Source organism: Antedon mediterranea, chromosome 9 (genome assembly GCF_964355755.1).
Source record: "Antedon mediterranea chromosome 9, ecAntMedi1.1, whole genome shotgun sequence".
NCBI classification, from domain to species: domain Eukaryota; kingdom Metazoa; phylum Echinodermata; class Crinoidea; order Comatulida; family Antedonidae; genus Antedon; species Antedon mediterranea.
In genome coordinates, this window is record NC_092678.1 from 17,875,765 (window position 1) to 17,898,023 (window position 22,259).

At 34.4% G+C, this 22,259-nt stretch overlaps 1 protein-coding gene across 1 annotated transcript; it reads right to left on the reverse strand.

The window, feature by feature from the left end:
• Positions 1–619: 619 nt before the first annotated feature.
• LOC140058262 (uncharacterized) lies at positions 620–2,893 on the reverse strand. The gene is made up of 3 exons (XM_072103826.1): positions 2,636–2,893; positions 1,498–2,148; positions 620–1,114 (listed from the first exon to the last, which is right to left on the reverse strand). Exons 1-3 carry the CDS (start codon positions 2,891–2,893, stop codon positions 620–622), a joined length of 1,404 nt encoding a protein of 467 aa, XP_071959927.1.
• Between the last annotated feature and the right edge of the window lie 19,366 nt (positions 2,894–22,259).

Genomic DNA, 22,259 nt, shown 5'->3' on the forward strand with positions numbered 1-22,259 from the left:
ACTGCTGTTTTGATCCAAAGAGAACAAATTCTGTTTTTTCATCATTTAATTTAAGAAAGTTGTTTTTCATCCAGAAAGATAGATACAATGTTGGAGCAATTCTTTCAGCTTGCATGTCTATCTTTCAAAGCTCTACATCACTCTGCTCCTCTTACTATCTGTCAGCTTTTAACTAAAGTAACTTCCAACGGCCGTATGAACACTAGGCAAATTACTAAAGGAGATCTCCTTATCCCTCGTCCTTACCTTGAAATCTTTAAACTTTCTTTTAGTTTCAATGCTCCTTCTTTCTTTAATTCTTTATCTTTAAGCATTCGTAACACTTACAATTTCTCCTCCTTTAAATCTCTTTTGAAAAAACACCTGTTTCTCTCTCTCTGATTTTATTTCTTTTTTTCCTTCTTTCATTGTTGGCTTTCTGTATATTTTTTTATATATATATATATTTATTTTTTATATCTTTGTTAATTTTGTGTTTTTATAGTTCATTTTGTATTTACTGTTTGTTTGAGGGTCCCTAATGATCAGCTGATGCTGGATGGACCACCCTCATAAAATATTGTTGAAATAAATAAATAAAATAAATTCCAAAGAAATGTCACTGTGTTTCATAGTAGGTTTAAAAGAAATATAAATCTTGAGTATCATCAGCATAAACATGATAGCACAGATCATATTTACTTATGATATCCCGTATCGGGTGTAAATAAATAGTAAACCATTGCGGCCCATGAACAGATCCTTGTGGTACCGAAAAGTTTAGAAAAGAAGCTTTTGAAATAGCATCACCAATACATACGTGTTGTGGTCGTTTTTCCGAATATGACCGACACCAATCAAGTGCATTTCCTTCAATACCAATATAAGTACTGAGTCTATTTAGCAACACAGAATGATCAACCGTATCAAATGCTGCACTTAAATATAATAATACTAGATCAGTTAGCTTTCCATCATCCATCCCACGTAGGATGTCATTATTTACACGAAGTAATGCCGTTTCAGTACTGTGATGCGCTTTGTAGGCAGATTGATACGGATCAAGTAGCCCATGTTTTTGTACATGCGACAAAATTCGTTTAGAAACAACCTTCTCAATAATTTTTCCTAAAAACTAAGATTCGAGATAGGTCTGTAGTTTTTCAGAATCTCGGGATCTAGACCTGTTTTTTTCAATGTGGGTCGAACATGGGTGACTTTTAGAGACTCTGGGAAAGAACCACTTTCAAGAGACTTATTAACAATATGTGTGATTAATGGAATAAATGCAGAAGTACATTTCTTAATCAGTAAAGTTGGTACCGGGTCAAGTGCACACAATTAAAAGGGAGAGTTTTTGACTATTTTTATAATTTCCTCATCACTTGCAGGTTCGAACTGAGAAAACCGTATAGACCTAGTTAAACCATAAGATATATTACATTTATCAGAAGAAGTTATAACTTCGGCAGTATTTTCATTTTCTAGTGAATCACGAATTGATTTAATTTTATTTACAAAAAACACAGAAAATCTTTCAGCAAGAGCTTCATCGGAGACAGACGAAGGAAGGACCGATGACTTGGAGTGATGTAAAAGTTTATTTACTATATTGAAAAGTTTCTTTTGATCACCTGTGCAGTCACTAACCAGACTAGAGTAATACCGCATCTTGGCCTTTTCAATCAGTCCATTTACAACGCATCTTTGAACACAGTATTCCTGTCTATCCTTAAGAAGCTTTGATTTCATCCATTTACGTTCAAGTTGACGACGTACTTTCCTTTCAGATCGAATTTCATCGGTATACCACGGTTTAGCTTCCTTTTGCTTAATTGTTTTGTTCTGAACTGGCGCATGTAAATCAAGTACAGCTCTGATATCAGAATAGCTTTCTACACTGTCTTCAAGAATTACACTTACATCGGTTATATTAGACACACAGGCTTTAATGTCATTTGTGAATTTCTCAATATCAATTTGTTTTAGGTTGCGACTTTTTCTTACAGTTTTGTGTGTTGTGGGCCGTTTAAGATCAAACTTGCAAAACATGGCAAAATGATCTGACAGGCCAGGGTGTATCTTTACATCCGAGAGCAGTAGATCATCTCTAGTGATGATAAGGTCGAGGCAGTGCCCACTACAGTGTGTGGGTTCACTTATATGCTGCTGGAGACCAAACGATCTAAGCAGTGTTTTAAATCTATCCGCTGCCACATTTTTTTTTATTATCCATATGGATATTAAAGTCTCCGCAGAAAACAATTTCAGACGAAAAGAGAATAAAGTCAAACAACATTTTTTCAAAATCATTTAGGAACTCTGTAACAGACAAGGTTGGTGGTCGATATATGTTAACTAAACGAAGAGATTTCGAGTTAGACGTAATATGCACATGTATAGCCTCAAATGATGCATATGTATGTACATCCATTTTCAAGTTAACAACTAAGCTTGACTTAGACAGAATTCCAACACCACCCCCAGTTTTGTCCACCCTAGGGACATGCACAAAGCGATATCCTAGTGGAGTTAAATCTCCAATCACAAGATCATCGTCTGGTCCACAACTTCATCACACTTGCGTGCATTTAGAAATTAAGATGTGCTTTTTCTTTAGACCTATGCTTTTCTGTGGATTTAGTACTCGTCTCACCATTTCCAGATACTTGCTCCACTCCTTTTCTTGAGGCTTTGCTTTGCGTTGCGTGGATCGAGCATTAAGTACACATAATTTTAATTTAGAAAAATGAGTACTTATGGCACTGTGTCCTTTTGCAGTCGGCGGACTGTGTCCAGGTACTGGCTCCACTCTTGGTGTATTTGGTCTCTGTAGGGTTTTATTTGTAGAAATACCGCTGCGAAGATCGTACATCCTATATATCCTCGAGTACGATGATATTGACTGAGTCATTTTCGCGTCCCTGTCATATGAAATTAATTTTCGTGTGGCAACACTCGCGTTTGGCGATAAATAAACAAAAGTCATCTACTGAGACTTGAACTCGCGATGATTAGTCCACACTATCACGAGACAACGTTTAACCCGCTAGCGCCACGCAACTTGCTTAAAGAAATTAATCAACTACACTATTTAAACTATGCATACATAACGCCCTAATTTATTATTAGCCCTCTCTAGACGTGATGAAAGACCGTTTGTGATTGGTCAATACTCACGGTAGTAACCTGGTACGCGCGGCGCGCTGAACATCTGGTGATTCGGCTCGAAGAAGACGAATTATTATTTATTCGGCCTAACTGATAATAATAATATTATTATTATTAATGTAGATTTATTGTTGGAAATTCTTCTGTTAATTTAAACGACCTAGGCCTAAGTGAATATTTTATTGCCAAGGAATCATTAATTAGTAATTATCTGTATATTGCTCTTCGCAAGGTAACTAGGCAGGCTTATTACATACATGTGGTCTAGCTACTCCCGACCCAGTAGATATTCTACTTGTTGTTGGCTATATAATATAACAGATATCGCCTTTTATATCGGCAAAATATAAGATTTGACATTCCCTCGGGAATGATATTTTGTTCGAGGGAATATATTCCCGAGGGGATGTCATTCCCGAGGGATGTTAAATCTGTTATTTTTAACTAACCAGGCGAATATCTGTATTATATATTATGTCGTTAGACACATGTGGCCAAGGATTACCAATAGTAAAATGAATCACTGTCCTATCAGATAGGTGGTGATTCCACTAATACAGGGGCTATTTTGTGAACCAGTTCACCGGGATAACTCCATACTCGTCTCGAATGATGAACTGGATTCTTTAAAGTACACACGGGTTATAACTATGTACACTGGACCTACGGTTTGTAGTACTTATCCGAGAAGACTTGTTCAACCACCAGAACTAGGAGCGAGTCGGCCTCGAACCATTGTTGATATTGTTGGCTCTTTCGTCATGGTAAACAGCTCCTCTGCATTAACCGCTCGGTCATTTGAATATGGGCCAATAGGTCCAACAAAATTTTATTTAACTACAACATCCTTGCTACAAACAATCTCGTTGTACATGTTAATCATAGAATAATGGTTTACACTTTTATTCGTGGTTCTTCTTCTGTTCTTCGCAATCAAGAACATGTGACGTATTTCAATTAAAACATAATGGTGACGACTTACGATCGACATTTTTCCGACGAACTGTCATACTTCGTAGTCTTGAATAGTTAAACGTCATAATGTCTGAAAACACATCGGTACCGGCTTTGACAAAATCTTCAAGCTATGTCTACACTTTCAAACTTTGTATGAAGAAAATGTGATGTGCCCATATTGATGTCATATCAGTAGCATAATTTGGTCGTCAAACTAGTTTGATAGTGTAGACAGAGCTATATAAATAGCTAATAACAAGTGACGGTGTATCAAGAAAATAAACGTATACAAGCAGAAAAAAAAATTCCAAAAATGTTAGTAACCTTAAGCATACTATTCTCTCCCCTCCGAAGAAATGTATACTCAATAGTTATTTTGAATATTCTACATGTTGACTTACATAATAAACTGTACGCACTTCCTCCTGAACTGATATCTACCAAATACATCTAAACATTTTACTGTGAACTTTCACACATTTGTGCTTATAATCATCTGGTTCGGTTTTATCAAAGATATGCTGTGAACATTCTAACAAATCTCGCCCTTTCTCCAAGTATTCTTTAATGTTAATTTTACTTTCACACAAAATCGATTATAAAAGGCAACCGATGAACATTACTGTTTAGAGAACACTAAAAACTGCGGCGTTTCTCGATCATCTAGTCCGAGGTGTGTAAAGTTAGAATACACTGCTTCGGGAATACGCTACCTTAATCCACGTTAGGGAAATTGAGCACTGTCTGTAAGACTTTGTTAAGCAGAAAGGTATATCGAATGAAAACTAAAAGAAAAGTTAGGAGCTGTGACTAACCATCGATTTCAGCCAAACAAAAACATGGAACATACTCTATCGACTAAATACGGACCAAATCATGACCCATCAAGATCATATGTATAACTTGACTGCTGATAAATGACGATCGTAAGCTCTTTACACTCCACCACTGTAAGGAGCTCGAAAGCAGAGATGAATAAATGAAATGAATAACTTTCACTACTATATCCTAATTGATAATGAAATAAACATGAACTATATTAAAAACATTAAAATTGTTAACTGAAAGTACATGATGAACAAACACTATTTAGTTTAAGAACATCTGTAATATAAAGAAATTGAAACTACTTAATTTGTATTTTGTACATTACTTTATTGCATTGTCAATACCAACGTAATGAAATATCAGAATAGAGGCCTACAGCACCGAATATTTATGATAACGTGATCAAATGATTATTTGAATAGACACCACACCTATGAAATTGAATACAAACATTCTGTAGTAAAAATTAAGCTGGTTTCTTGTGGTAGCGTCAGCAAGCATTATTGACGTGAGTAGTGTACTCCATATTATTGTTATGATGTATTGTAATTTGTCAGGATATATTTTAAGTAAACAAAGCTAAATCAAATAAACTGGACTTAGTTTTCCCTTAGTAAATTGACACTTTATACTGCCTTAGTAGGTTACAATGAACCTAAGAATCAGGCAAACCTTCAAATATCATATCTTATATCAATCATGTCTAATTTCATAATTAATATATGATTGCAGTCTTGACATTTTTTGGAAGCATAAAATTATAAATTACACTTACAGTTTTTGCAAAGATGTTAAACCACCGAATACATTTGCAGGCAATGATTGTAAGTTGTTTTCGTATAAATACCTTCAACAACAAAAAGAAACAACAGTTAGTAATTAAACATTCACGAGCTGTTTCGAAGGATGTCGTCTTTGTTTTTGAACAAAAAAGTTAATTAAAATATGTTGGCCGTATAGAATAGGTGTCTGTGGAAATTAAGATAAGGCTGATAACGTTACGAACGTTTGGTTATTACACAAATGAAAATGTAAATAAAGTGCATGGTCGAATAGTTTTAGGGTTCTAAGATGGAGAAATAGACATCAAACTCGTCTGCTGTCATTCGTCTAAAAGTCAATATAAACGGTCAGGCCGTTATTATAAATGAGAAAACACGTAGTAAAAGTGTAGTAGTATACATAAACTTAATTTAAACTTTTCATAAAATGTCGATTGATGTTACGTATGAAGTGATATCCGGGAACATTGCGTCAAGTTTATCGAACAATTTGGTACGAACTTTCAAAACCGCTTTACCATGCCATTAAGTAATTGTTCATATAAAGAATCGAGTCAAATGGCCGAGCGGTTAAGGCACGGGCGCCGTTTACCGTACCTAAAGAGCCAACAACATCGACAAGGGTTCGAGGCCGACTCGCTCCTAGTTCTGGTGGTGGAACAAGTCTTCTCGGATAAGGACTATAAACCGTAGGTCCAGTGTACACAGTTATAACCTGTGTGCACTTTAAAGAACCCAGTTCATTATTCGAAAAGAGTAGGGGGTTACCCCGGTGAACTGGTTCACAAAATAGCCCTGTATCAGGGGGATTACCACCTATCTGATAGGACAGTGATTAATTCAATATTGGTAATCCTTGGCCACATTGCCCAAAGACATAAAATAAAAATAAAATAAATAAATAAAATATCAATGTAAACGATTCTATGTGGTTTATGTTCTAAAAAAAACTGCTATTGTTAGCCATATCCATTGAAAAAAAGAACCTATTATACTTTTACGGACCATTTTCGCTGAACACGTCGTAGATGTTGGTACTTAGCGTTAGTTAGTTTTAAGTTGGACAAAAGCAGTTTATTAACTTTAAAAGGAGCATCCCAACCATTGCCTGGTCGGCTATCTGTGACTAAACGTCCTAAATGGAAGATACTAAAGCATTTTTTAAAACTAGAACACAATACTACTGTTGTAAGGTCTATGGCCCACAAGAGATTTGATGTTACTGTAATGATCAACAACTGTAACATTAACATTGGTCAAATCAAGTAAACATGTTCCTACCAAGAATAACCTGTAATACAAAAAAAGTAAACATAATAATACAATTTTAATATAAATGTTATTGACAAAAAGAGAGATAGACGTTTCGGTACCATCATAGAACCATTTTCAAGATCAAGTGAATTCAAATCAATAATAATTATGTGCACTAAGCACCAAAGTTGGTGACATGAAATGCTACTGAGGGATTGAAATTATATAGTAAACGTCTTTTTATTCCTAGTAATACAACTTAAAACTATCATTTTAATTATTTTGCAAAAAAACAAAAAAACACCAACATATTTTATGTTTTATCCGCTTTGATTAAGAATAAATTGAATAATTTGTTATTGTTCAGAGTCATACCACAAGGCTTCAATTAAAAAAACATACTTTAACGTACTAATGTTATAGGATCTAGTATGCCAACAAATTACACCAGGTATGTATGCAACATTTTACTCCAGAAGATGTAAAAATACTCAAGAATAAACTAGCTAAGTGTGAAACTGATGGGGGTGACAGTGTCGTATTAAAACGTCGTCAAAAAGTCGAGAATAATATGACCGATATCTTATCATTTCTTATTAACAATAATGTTGAATTAAAGAATTCCGACATTTGCTGCTGTGAACTTATCTAAAATTGCAACTGTTCATATTGGGGCTGTAGATACTGCCTCGTTATATCGTGAGATAAACAAGATACCATTTGATTTGCAGCTTGTAAAAGGAGATGTTGAGCATGGTTTTACTGAAAGACAACACATCAAGAATAAGCTGAATGAGTGTTATTGAACAGTCAAAACTTCATTGAACTGCAATAATGCTAGCAACGCCAAGTATTTTCCTAATGCTGTTTAAGTGATGCTTCTCGTCAAGGTACGTATAAGCAAAGGCCACAAAAAAGCAGACACATGCCTTCTTTGTGTCTATACCTTGGACATATGTCCGTTGATACCACCGTGGATGGAAATCAATGCAAAAGTGAGTGCTTTGACTGTTAACACTTTGACTGCCAGAGGTTTTTCCAGTTAGAAACTGCCACCGCCAGCGTTTATAGCCCAATTCAATGTTTTTATTAAAGCTGATTGAAACTATGTATGTGATCTGATTTCCATGTAATTTAGACTAAAATAATCATAAAGATTTTAGCTTTACAATGGTACCAAGAACGATTTTCAAATCGCTATATGTAAATCGGAATAGTAAAATGAAAGTAACTCACTTTTTGAGTTTTTCGTAGTTTCGCGCAAGAAAGTCGAGATATTCGCGATTTTGTGCAAGACATCACAATATGAAAATATCGCCCGGGGAGATAAACAAACAACGAAAAAGTTACTTACACGGCACCGGTAGGCCTATAAAAACAAGTTATCACTATCGAAAAATGTATTACATTTCATAAATCATAAATCTTACATCAATGTTTCGCCAAAATCCACATAGTAAAGACACCAGGCCTAGTGTAGTAAACTAGGCCTAAAGTTGGTCCGGAACCGTTTTACGACTAGGCCTAGGCTATAGGCCTAGCCTAGTACTACTAGGCCTAGCCTAGCTAGTAAACTGATGATAATATTTATACCATTTCTAAACAAGTTTGTTGCGTGAAACTCGGCCACTTACAGTGAAACACCAAAACAATTAGGGTATAGGCCTACATACAATAATAAAATTAAAGACTTCATATTGAAAATTCATCCATTATTTTTTATTCAGATAACAAACAAACATGCCAATCCACATAAACCTTTGTAATGCTTCGGCGGCATAGCTAGCGCGCGACCGATACACAATGCGCCAAACCATCGCTGTACGCGCTACTGTGATGCGCGGTGTATGTTATTTCGACAGGTACCATTTTGACAATCGTTCGTAACCAGATTAGTTACTTTAAAAAAGTAAATTATTCACGGTCCAGACCGAATATAGTGTGCATATTTATAGTATATACCAATAATTAACCTATCTACCGGATTTCGTAAAAAAATGCGAAAAACGAAGATCTTCGTGTTTGGCAGTCAAGCGTTGTGTTTCCAAAAACGAAGATCTTCGTGTTTGGCAGTCAAAGTGTTAAAAGTGATGAATATGTTTCTTTATTGTTGAGCTGTGATGCTAAATATAAAGAGAATATACTTGGTCCGTCACTCTGGCCTGCTAATGCCATCATTCGTAAATATTATGAGCCTAGAATTGGTTTGATAGATAATCAATATGACTCCAGCTTTAACCATACTGGTTAGTCATGGCTGTACATCAAACTTGTGATGTCCGAGTAGTTTCATATAACTGTAAGAAATTAAAGTCTAGACAGAAAAAGATTATTGACTTATGCGAGACGTATGATGTTATTTGTTTCCAAGATGAGCTTCACCTCTTGAAAACGCTGTATATTGATTTTGACTGTTATGGCACGTCGTCTATTGATACCTCCGCATCTCTGGAGGTGTAGCTACATTGTTTAGAAAGAGTTTATATAGTTCTGTTAGGCACATTAATCTAGCTGACAATAGCTTGTTGCCATTGAGCTAGGTGTAGATAACAATAAAACATTGCTTGTCAGTGTATACTTAACGTATGACTGCAACGAAAATTGTGTAAATTTGAAGATATGATTGAGAAGTATGATAACTGTAAAATAGTGCTTTTAGGAGATTTAATTAATTTCTGTACAGAATGAAATCTACATTTGTCTGACTGTGAGAATCGGGGTTCACGTCTGACACGTTTACCTTCTATAGCACATAACATAACCAGTCGGTTGGACCATTTAGTTTCCACTCTGAGTTCTCATTATTGTTTAAGTAATTTTAATTGTAGTTTTGCGTCAGGGAGTTGAGTGATTAGATGTTTTGCCCTACTCTGAAGTAATTTGTACTTTATACTAAGTACATTTGAGAATACTTGCGAAAAATTTCGCAAGTAGTTCTCGGGTGGGACTCGAACCCACGACCTCCAGATCACTAGCCTGGCGTTCATACCTCTAGACCACTGAGCTTGCGCTGATGGCTAGTGGTTAGATTCGAGCTCAAGTAAGCAGCGGGTACTGCACCAACAGGATTGTAATTGTAGTTGTAGCTATTGTAATTTTAGCTACATGATTTCATAGGGTCTGATCATTTTCCTATTGCATTTTGTATTAATGATGTTTTATGGGATAAGCCTATAACCCATGATTCAAGATAACGACAGACATAACATTGCAACTATTGTTAACTGGAAGTCCGTTAGTAAACATGATATTGATAAGTACACTTATACCACATGTATTACTTAATAGTCTTTTAATTAAGTCCTAAGCTTTCAATTGACATAGTTGCTTTCTGGACGCACCAAAAGCATTCGATCGAGTCAAATCTTATTTAAAGTTTTAGTTGAAAGAGGTGTGCCTATCTTTGTAGTTATGATCTTACGACTGGTATGATAATCAAGAATGTGTAGTTAGATGGGGACATTGTGTCCCTTCACCTTTTTTCTGTTATTAACGGTGTGCGACAAGGGTGTGTAATGTCTCCACTGCTTTACAATGTAGCCTATTATATTGACGATCTTTATGTACAACTTAGAGAGTCCAATCATGGGTGTACTATTGGTGATAACAAAGTTAATTGTCTTGGTTACGCTGATGACATGCTTCTCATGGCTCCTTTTTCTATTGGAGTACTGAATCTCATTAATGTTTTTGAACTTTATGCTACGAATCGAGATATTGTGTACGGTACTATACAATCCAAGTGTATGTTTTTATGTGCTTGTGTACGTAAGTTACAAGGTTGACCTAGTGTTAAGCTAAACCAAACTGACCTTGAATTTGTTGACTGTATAACATACTTGGGTCATGTGATTTGTAACTCTCTGAATGATGATAATGATATTAAGAAACAGTATCGAGCTCTGTGTATCAAAGCTAATGCATTATGCAGGACATTCTCCAAATGTTCCGTTGAAGTTAAATGTCAGTTATTTAAAATGTTTTGCGTTAATGTAAGCCAATACTGTATGACTCTATGGAGTAAATTCCGTGAAGGTACTGTAAACTAATTCAGAGTTTTCTTTAATAACGGGTTGCGTAAGCTACTGATAATTTTTAGTTATAGCATGATGTTTTTAACGAATAACGATCCCTCATTCTATAATTTGATGGAACGCTATACATTATAGTTTTAAGAGCATAATTCATGACAGTTGCAATAGCCTGATTCAAACCATAGTTAACGTCATTCCATAATCCAACCTACATCAGCGTTGGTACAAATTGGTATTTTTTTAGGATATTGTAAGTTGATTTGTGGAAGTTGCTTATTTTATTTCCTGGTTAAATTGTTTCTATTTCTGTTTTTATGATTTGTATATGGATGTACTATCCGAAATAAAGAAAATGAATGAATGAATGAATAGTGTATTGGCCTAGTACAACGTCATGCTATTTTTAAACAGTTAAACCTACCCTTAAATGCATAATTTCACAATTAACCAGATTTACTTACAATTGTAAAGCTTGTTTCTACAAGTAAGGAAAAATGAGAATAAACACTTACAGTGTAACCAATGAAGTCAAACCACCAAATGCATATTCATACAATGTAGTAATGTCGTTAAATCTTAAATCCCTTCAAAATAAAAACATGAATACTTGGTAAAATAACAGTTCACGAGTTCAGGTTTTCTTCTTCGGGGAAAAATTGTTACAGTTTGGTGTGTATGTCAGCGGACAAAATTATGACCTTAAAATAATTTATCTGCATTGTACTGTTAGTGTGTATTACGTGTCAGTGAAAATTAAAGAGGGTCGATAATTGTGCAAACATTAAAATATCAAAATTAAAATACAAAGTTTATCAATTGAGTACGTAGAACTAAAGATCCGAAGCCTAGTTGGTTGGAACTTGTTCCGCCAGAGATGGTTCCTGATCAAGTTAAAACTATTAAACACGTCACAGGTATGGCGTTGAAAAATGTGGAAGACGCGACAAACTTCCAAGGAAAAAATTCAACTCTCCAATGCCATCTGTTATTTTTGGTAAAGCTCACTCACTCAAAAACAAGTTTTTGGCTGCAAATGCCAGTATTCGAATACAGGGACAGTTGCCTTATGACGCTCACTGAAACTTGGCTAAATGAATCTGTTTCGGATCATGTATCAACAAATTATTCTTGTAATCTGGAATTATTAACAGTTGCTCTTCGTCCCTTTTACTTGCCAGGTTCTAGTCACCATTATCTAGGACTATGTAGTGCAATTAATTAAAGAATTACATGATTTTTAAATATTTTAGACAAAGTTCAACACAGTGTGACGTATTGTCTGCTACAATATCTAATGATTACACATTTTTAATAATTATGTAATTTCTCATTTAATAAAACATACCAGTTATAATAACAAATTACCGTATTAAACGTACAAATCAAAGTATAAAAACAATAAGTATATACAGTACCAACGGAAATTACGATAAAAAAGTATCTATTTTATTAATTTCGAAATACAAAGAAAAAATAACAAAAAAATATCTATATTGTGCCAACAGAGGCCAACAAGGCTTAGGTCCAATTAGGCGTGTGACTCTGACAGTGAAACAATTACAAGGTATAATTGATATAATACTAATTTAATGTTACTTTATCTCGTATTATCATTATTTGCATGTTTTAGCTGTTTTTCATTAACTGTCTTTGCATGATTATAACAATGTTTTATCTAGATTGACTGTAATCATGTTGTACTTTCCATATCATATGATTTCTAGACATAGATCAATATCTACGATACAATACAACCGTTAAATGACGATGATCCATGTATTCTGCTATATTTTTATTTTTCATTATGGCCGCCGATGGTGCTACAGTAACTGAATTAAAGAGTCTTGTTCGCAAACAATACCAAAATAGAAAAAATTAAAAAGAGTAAAAGAAAGATATTACGTTTGGACATATCACACATGAAACAGACATATTCCGTAGAAGTAGTAATTCCTAAAATAAAATAATTGTTTTTATGAGGCATAGAGTTAAACTGACGTTTTCATGAGAAGAAAATATATAATATTTGTTCTACGTGCACAATAAGCTTATTACAACAATATTGCAGATTATACGTACGGTGAATCGGTGACGAGTCGGAGACGAACCGAACGGATCATCCAGGATTTCTGAAAAATCTGGCCTAGTGCGCACACTTGGCGCAGCATTGTACGAAGGCGTGTCTATATTTGTTTTCGTATCTAATTTTGGCTTTCAAAAATGGTAGCGCAAAGCAATCGCTACTCCTGGATCCGCCCGCCGGAATATTTTGACAAAAAATGATGTAGGTTCAGACGTTCTGTGGTACATTTAATTTGTATTATTTGTATGTTCCTTCTTTAAACTTCATCGTAATTTCAAATATAATAATATCAATAAAGTAGTATTGTTAACTTAGAAGTGTGTAAGTTATCCAGCACTGAAGAAAACAAACTCAATTCAAACTTAATTATTAAAGCTAAGTGTGTTCATTAATGAGATGTAAAGCTGATGAGCTGATTTTAGCATGAGGAAGTGAAAATATGGAGGGAGGGGAACATATAAAATGGAGAGACACAGACATCACCTAACAAGCAAGCTATTACTGACCCAATGTGAAGGCAGAAATCAAGAATTGTTTGATGGGATGTTCCTGCTTCCAAATTATTGTGGTCCCTTTATTTATACAATTTGAAAAGCAGAACAAAGAGGAGAAGGTGTATTTTTGTTTGTTGCCAGATGCCTATAACTCTGGTTCAAATTTTAAGTTAAGTTTATATTACGGACGGATAACGCTAATAATATACGTACCACCATATTCGGTAACCGATACGCCTCAATTATGACGTTAGTAGAGGAAGATACAAACCATTTGTTGGGCGTGCGAATATAGAACAAGTGATATTCCACCGTACGGAAGGAAAGATGACCAATGCCTCTCATAATAACATTATTTTTCATTTAATAACATTTACTATTAATGATAATAATAATTTACTTTAAAACAAACGAATAACAAGTAGGCCTATCATTACACACAATACAACTACATACAGGAGCTTAGTCTGGGCTCCAGACGGAGTTTTGTCTTAATATTAGTAAAAATATAAATATTTTTGCACATATGGCGTTTCATACGTGTATTACTTGAGTTTGGATACTCCGTCTGGGGAAACACGCACAAGTCACGTGGTTTGACACCAAGAATTCTTGGTGCATACGATTATCCGGTTGACTACTTTCAGCTGCATGCGATTGGCTACTCACTCGTACACTGTTTTAATATTCATATTTCAGAATTTCAAAGACTCAACATCTACGACGATGCGCATGCGCTATATTACGTTTAGACAATGTGTACTTGGGTACATTGATGAAAGTTTCTGAAAGCTAGAAATGATTTTATATGCCTAGTAGTCTGGTAAACATTTGATGGGATTTTTCCCAAGAACATGAAAACTCGTCTTGATATGATAGGCTAGCTTCTCCGCAAATCAAACATTGAATGGATCATTTATTATGCGGAGATAATTTAATTTATTTCCCACCCATCCATACCCTGTCCTGTTCTTTGTGGTGGTGTAGCCCTGTTGTGTGCCGGTGTAGCCCTGTTATGTGCCGGTCGGTGGTGGTATGTACCTTATTGGCGTTCTATTTGGCAGGTCATACGTACGAGTTGAGTATCCCTACGAAGGAGGCCTAGGCCAGGACTAAACAAATAATAAACAAAACAACTTGGCAACACGATTTTATATTTCAACAGTTGTTCAGTCTCGATCGTACATTCAGCACTGTATGTACTCTATCTTTTTCATTTTGAAACAAAATGATCATTGGTTGATTCGAAATCCATATTTACATACCGCCCGCCCCATATAGCCAAATACGGTATGATAACCTACGTCATTCTTATCGGATGTTTGCTAGTCTGGGCTCCAGACGGAGTTTTGTAAAAATATAAATATTTTTGCACATAATATGGCGTTTCATACGTGTATTACTTGAGTTTGGATACTCCGTCTGGGGAAACACGCATAAGTCACGTGGTTTGACACCAAGAATTCTTGGTGCATAAATTATCCAGTTGACTAGTTTCAGCCGCATGCCATTGGCTACTCACTCGTACGTCGTTTTAATATTCATATTTCAGAATTTCAAAGACTCAACGTCTAAGACGATGCGCATGCGCTATGTTACGTTTAGACAATGTGTACTTGGGGTACATTGATGAAAGTTTCTGAAGGCTAAAAATGATTTTATATGCCTAGTAGTCTGGTAAACATTTGATGAGATTTTTCCCAAGAACATGAAAACTCGTCGTGATATGATAGGCTAGCTTCTCCGCCAAATCAAACATTGAATGGATCATTTATTATGCGGAGAAAATTTGATTTAATTCCCACCCAGACCCTGTCCTGTTCTGTGTGGTGGTGTAGCCCTGTTGTGTGCCGGTCGGTGGTGGTATGTACCTTATTGGCGTTTTATTTGGAAGTACGTACGAGTTGAGTAGCCCTACGAACCCGCCTACGATCGAAGGAGGACTAGGCCAGAACAATTAATAAACAAAACAACTTGGCAACACGATTTTATATTTCAACAGTTGTTCGGTCTCGATCGTACATTCAGCACACTGTACGTACGTACTCGATCTTTTTCATTTTGAAACAAAATGATCATTGGTTGATTCGAAATCCATATTTACATACCGCCCGCCCCATATAGCCAAATACGGTATGATAACCTACGTCATTCTTATCGGATGTTTGCGGTTTGCAAATCGATTTCTATACGTGTTTCACAAGTCTGTATTTTCAGACTAAAATTGCGGTCGAAATAAAAACAAATACATAAAAAAAAGACAATAAATACAGACTTGGGGCAAGTCTAACAGGAGCTTTGCGTTAAAATAAAGGTTTAGGGATCAATCATAATCAAACAAAAACCGGCCTGTTATATTATTTTATTTTTAGATAAATATTCTATCTTTGCAAAGAGTAAAACATGATGTGACAATAAGTGTGATTATATTACAACGAAAATATACTATTTTCAAAAGTATGATAAACAAGAGAAAGCACTCACAGTTCTGTCAATGATGTCAAGCCATGAAACACATTTGCTGGTAATGTAGTTATTTGGTTACTGTACAAATACCTGAAAACCGTGAAAAAATGCAATCAATAATTATATATACAGTACCAAAGGATAGTACGATAAAAAAATATCTATTGTATTAATTTTTAAATACAAACAAAAAATAACAACATATATCAGCTATATTGTGCCAACAGAGGCCAAATAGGTTTCTGTCCGGTTAGGCGTGTCACTCTAGCAGTAAAACAATTACTTGTTTAATGTTACTTTAGCACGTATTATCTTTATTTGCATGTTTTACATGTTTTTCATTAACTGATTCCCATGATATAACTATGTTTTTTTTCTGAATTTACTAATCATGTTGTAATTGCCATATCGTATGATTTCTGGATTTAGATCAATATCTACGATACAATACAACCCTTAAATGACGTTAAATCCATGTAATCTTCTATATTTTTATTATTTTTCATTATGGTCGCCGGTGGTGCTACATTAACTGAATTAAAGAGTCTTGTTCGCAAACATTACCAAAATAGAGAAACTCAAAAAGAGCAAAGAGAAAGATATTACATTTGAACGTATACACATGAAATATTCTGTAGAAGTATTAATTCCTAAAACAAAATGATTTTTTTATGAGGCATAGAGTTAAACTGAGAAGAAGCTATATAATATTTGTTCCACGTGCACAGTAAGCTTATTACAACACTATTGCAGATTATACGTGAATCAGTGCCGAGTCGGTGACAAACCAAACGGATCATCCAGGATTTCTGAAAAAATCTGACCAATTGCGCATCCTTTGCGCAGCATTGTACGGAGGCGTGTCTATTTTTGTTTTCGTATCTAATTTTGGCTTTAAAAACATGTCAGCCCAATGCAATCGCTACCCCTGGATCCGCTCCGTCGGAATATTGTCGATATAAAATGATAGAGGTTCAGACGTTCTGTGGTACATTTAAATTGTATTATTTGTATGTTCCCTCTTTAAACTTCATCTTAATTTCAAATAGAATAACATCAATAAATTAATATTGTTTACTTAGAAGTGTGCCAGTTATTCAGCACTAAAGAAAACAAAATCAGAAAAAAATTTAAACACATGCGACCACGTTTTTTGAACATTATTAAAGCTAAATGTGTTAATTAATGAGATTAATTAGTTAATTAATGCTGATTTTAGCATGAGGAAGTGAAAATATGGAGGGAGGGGAAAATATAAAATGTAGAGACACAGATATCAGCTAACAAGCAAGCTATTACTGACCCAATGTGAAGCAGAAATCAAGAATTGTTTGACGGGATGTTCCTGCTCCCAAATTATTGTGGCAAAAATAGAAAAACTAATAGAAGAGCAAAAAGGAAGATAGTACGCCTGAACGTAGTATACATGGAACAGACAGACACCGTACAAGTGTTCATTTATAAAGGGTCAAACTGTGCCTGGAAATAAACATAATTACTGAACCATGGCCGGTTGAATGACAACATTATTTCCACCATATACAATTTTTATACGGAACAAACAAATTTGACAAAAACAAATATGACGAATATAAACACGAACAAAGGAAAACAAAATACATCAGATTTATGAATAACGACGTTAATTTCCGATAATTATAATTAATTAAATCTCAATTTTATAGAAATCAAACAAGGCCATATAGATGCCTGCAGTCGCGTGCTCAAGTTAGTGTTTACCAACCGACCGCCCAACCGACCGACCGACCGACCAACCGACCAAAATTGCTGAACATGTTTAAAAATGTTGAAAATGTTTAAAAACATTTATTTTTTTTAATTTACACGTGCGTTGCCTGTCACTTTTGACGTGCTCGTATAACGTAATTTCGAGTTAAAAAGTGAATAAAATATGATGATATTATTAAAAGAAAGGTTGTTGATGAACAACTCTAAAATGTATATAGGAAATGTTTTTTTTTTATTTTGTATCTATTATGTTGTGTTTATTGTTTTATGTAAAAGGGTCCTGCAAAAACAGAAGTGTAAACTTCTCTATGCAGGATACTTGCCATCATTTATGCTATGAAACTGTATTTATAAACGATGAGTAAATAAATGTGAATGTGAAAACAGAAATCGGACAAAAAGAGTGCATATTAACATTTAACGCGCAATGCGTGTGCAAAAATCTGCGCACTCATGGCAATTTTTTAAACGCTTAAAATTGCCTGAACGTACTCTTATATAATCGAAAATCAATTTTGACAATTTTGAACATGTTAAGCACGCGTACGCATGCGTTACATGCGCTACGCACGTAATTGTATTGCCATGATGATTTATGCCCTGAAATTTATGAGTACCAACTTTTATTTAATTGTGATTCATGCTTGTAAAGGTATGATGACAAACGTGATTTCATTAAATCGTGCGTAGACCGCGTAATTTTTGATTACGCACCGTGAAAACATAAAAACAAAGATTCCTGGCCATAAGGAAAATACTGTGAAAACTTGACTGTGTAAATAGGTTAACTGCACACTACAAAGTTGTGGATGAGAGTTTGGTGTAATGGATATGTATCCAGCCTCTCACAGTTGAAATCGCAGATTCAATTCCCGCATTGGATCTTACTTTTTTCATCATCCTTATTATAATTTTTTTAAATATTTTACTATTATTATTCATTATTATAATTAATAATATTTTATTTTAAATTTTACTTTTTTACTATGACGCTAACATTACGTTAAGTCTGCTCAGTACCAGATCGCCGGCGTTTGGAAATTGTCTCCTTTCTTTTAAGCCAGTATAATTCTTCTACATAATTTTATATGATTTATTTGTGTGTGTTAGTGCTGTATTTGATTTGGCTAATTGCACTACAACTTTGTGAATGTGAGCATTATTTTACCCTGACCATTCAAAATGTAAACACAATTTTATGATGAGTCATTGATTTTGGTTAGAATATGATAAAAACTGTGGTCTCTAGGCAGTAAAATAGTTTTTTGTCAGATGTGACCTTGACCTACGACCTTTTCCCCTCAAAATCGAACTCGTCCGAGCTTTTGGGGAATATGTCATTGTGGCCAAATTTGGCCATATACGGATGAAAAATGTGGCCTCCAGGCTGTTCACATGATTTTCTCATTCATGCCGATGAAATAGATACGTCATAAGTTCACCTTACTACGGAAGGATACGTACCACACTACACTAGATAACAGGTTCTTCTCATAATAAGGTGTTCATAAGAGGAAGATATGAACAAAATATTTAATAATATTGTTCCGCGTGCGTACAATAAGCTTTTTACAACATTATTGCAGATTATACGTGAATGTCGAGCATTTCTTTCCGCGTAGACAAGTATGTAGAGAAACTTGAACATTCTTGAACATCGGATTGGATAATTGTAAGGATGAGTTTCCAGAATCTGGTTAAAATCGCATTTTACAAAATGCAACGTTAGGCAAACGTTTTTACCTTCGGATTGAGGAAAGAAAGCGAAATCAGTGTCTACAAGAAATATCAGGGTCCAAAACAATATCAACACGGAAGCGACAGCAGTATTCATCGTATTCAAGCTAAGTACAGTACAACAAATAATCACTATAGGTCAGCAGTCACATTTGACAATTTCGGAAAACCTGACCACAAACAACATACACTGCAGAACAATATCGAGTACGAGTACCCGACCCAGTAGATATTCTATATATAATACATTGTTAATTTCCGGGTGAAATTGTTTCTTTTTTTTGTGTTTTTGTATGATTTGTATATAGATGTACTATCCGAAATAAAGAAAATGAATGAATGGGTGAATAGTGTACCGTAATTTTACAAGTTATATTATTGGCCTAATACAACATCATGGTATTTAGACACAGTTAAACAATTAACAATGATTTACTTACAATTGTAAAGCTTTTAAATGTTTACAAGTAAGGACAAAAATGAGAATAAACACTTACAGTGTAACCAATGACGTCAAACCAACAAATGCATTTTCATGCAATGTAGTAATTTTGTTACTTCTTAAATCCCTTAAAAATAAAAACATGAATACTTGGTAAAATAAGAGTTCACGAGTTGAGGTTTTCTTTTTTGGGAAAAAATAGGTACAGTTTGGTGTGTATGTCAGCGGACAAAATAGTGACCGTAAAATAATGTATCTGTATTGTAACTGTTAGTGTGTATTACGTGTCAGTGAAAATTAAAGAGGGTCGATAACGGTACAAACGTTAAAAATTAATATTATTAAAATTAATATACAAAGTTTATCGATCAAGTACGTATCAAGTTCAAACTATCAAACACGTCACAGGAAGCGTGGACAAATATCGAAGACGTGTGAAACTTCGAAGGAAAAAAAATTAAACCTTCCTATGTCATCTGTTATTTTTGGTAATGCTCACTCACTCAAAAACAAGTTTAGTGAATTTGCTGCAAATGCCAGTATTCGAATACAGAGACAGTTGCCTTATGGCGCTCATTGAAATTTGGCTAAATGAATCTGTTTCATATCATGGATCAAAAAATTGTTCTTGTAATCTGGAATTATTATCAGTTGCTCGTCGTCCCTTTTACTTGAAAAGGGAATTCTAGCAGGTTCTAGTCATCATTATCTATATACACCCGAAAGCAGACTTCAAAGTAGCTTGCGCTAAAGTCGTTGAGATAGATAGACAACTAAGCTGCAAATCACCAGATTCAATAAAGCTGTTACTTTGTGACTTTAACAAAGGATCCTATGAAGAGCTTGCAAACGTAATTCCACACCTTCATCATGTAAATGTCGCTACGAGAGAAGGCACTATACTTGGTATGCGCTATGGAAATGTTAAAAATGCTTATACAGCAAAGATATGTCTAAGCACTGGGTGGTCAGATCACAACATGATCCCAAGCTATAATTTACGAACATAGGAAGCCTCAAAATTAATATGATACGCACATATCTTAGTGCCGTTAATTGTGATATTCATTAGGCCTACATTAGGCCTGGGTTAACCCACTGTGCAACTGTAGTGCTGTTTTTTTTTGTTTATTCTTTAGTTCGATTCTTCCAGCATAGTATTGTTTTATTTATTTAATCTATAGAAGGTTCATTACAATACGAACGTTAGATTATTGTAAAAAAAAAATGTTCGATAAAACTAAGTCATTGGATTTTTGTCTAGATTTGGTAGTTTTTTTTAGGTTTACGAATTAATTTTTCCTTTGGTTAAGGGGGATTGGTCGGCTGAATGTTAATAATTTGTATGATTTAGCTTTGTAATTTATTTGTCATAGGTATAATCTCTGGTCTATGAGCAAGTGCAAATATTCTACAATTCAGACTCGACTCAATGAAATTAAGCAAATTTTGTTTAGGAATTAATGTTAGATGGTGTGAGATAAAACGAGAAAATGTCAAGTTTATAACATGAAATGAAATTGAAGATGAGTACCACTTTTTGTTAATAATTATGTTAATACAACTTAAATTTATCGTTTGATTTCTTTTGCAAAATACACTAAATTAGGAAAAACATATTTTATGTTGTATCCGCTTTAATAATAAAGAATAAATCAAAGAATTTGTTATTGTTCGCAGTCATACCACCATTATAACGCTTTAACAAATATTTTAACCTTTCCACGTATTAATGCTTTAGTGTACTAATATTACAAAATATTGTAAGACTTCAGCACGTTACCCTGAACGTCATGGTATTTGGAAACAGTTAAACCTACCCTAAATGTATAATCACAATTAACATGATTTACTGACAATTGTAAACAGCAACCTGAAATCAAATCAAATCAAATCTATATTCGTTTCATATATAAAAACGTAGCAAGTAAGTACTTGTCAACTGGTTTAACCAAAAATTTAACATTTATTTATTAAATAAAAAATGTACATTGTTTTCCTCGACAGAAAAATATGGTAAAACATTCACAATTACATCATACATAGAACACATTTACACTTTAAAAACATTAATTAAAACATCCATCAACTGTAAAACTTTGAAATATATATATTGCATGTGCGTTATTATGATCTAACAATCTTTGAGTTAAAATATGCGTTGAATATGGTACAAAGGACAGTCGGTTTCTTGACGTATCAGCTCTGAGAGCCTTTACATTTTTATAAGATGTATTTGCCGTCTAGCACGTGAAAGTATTCTTCCTTCTCTGTGCCTAAGGC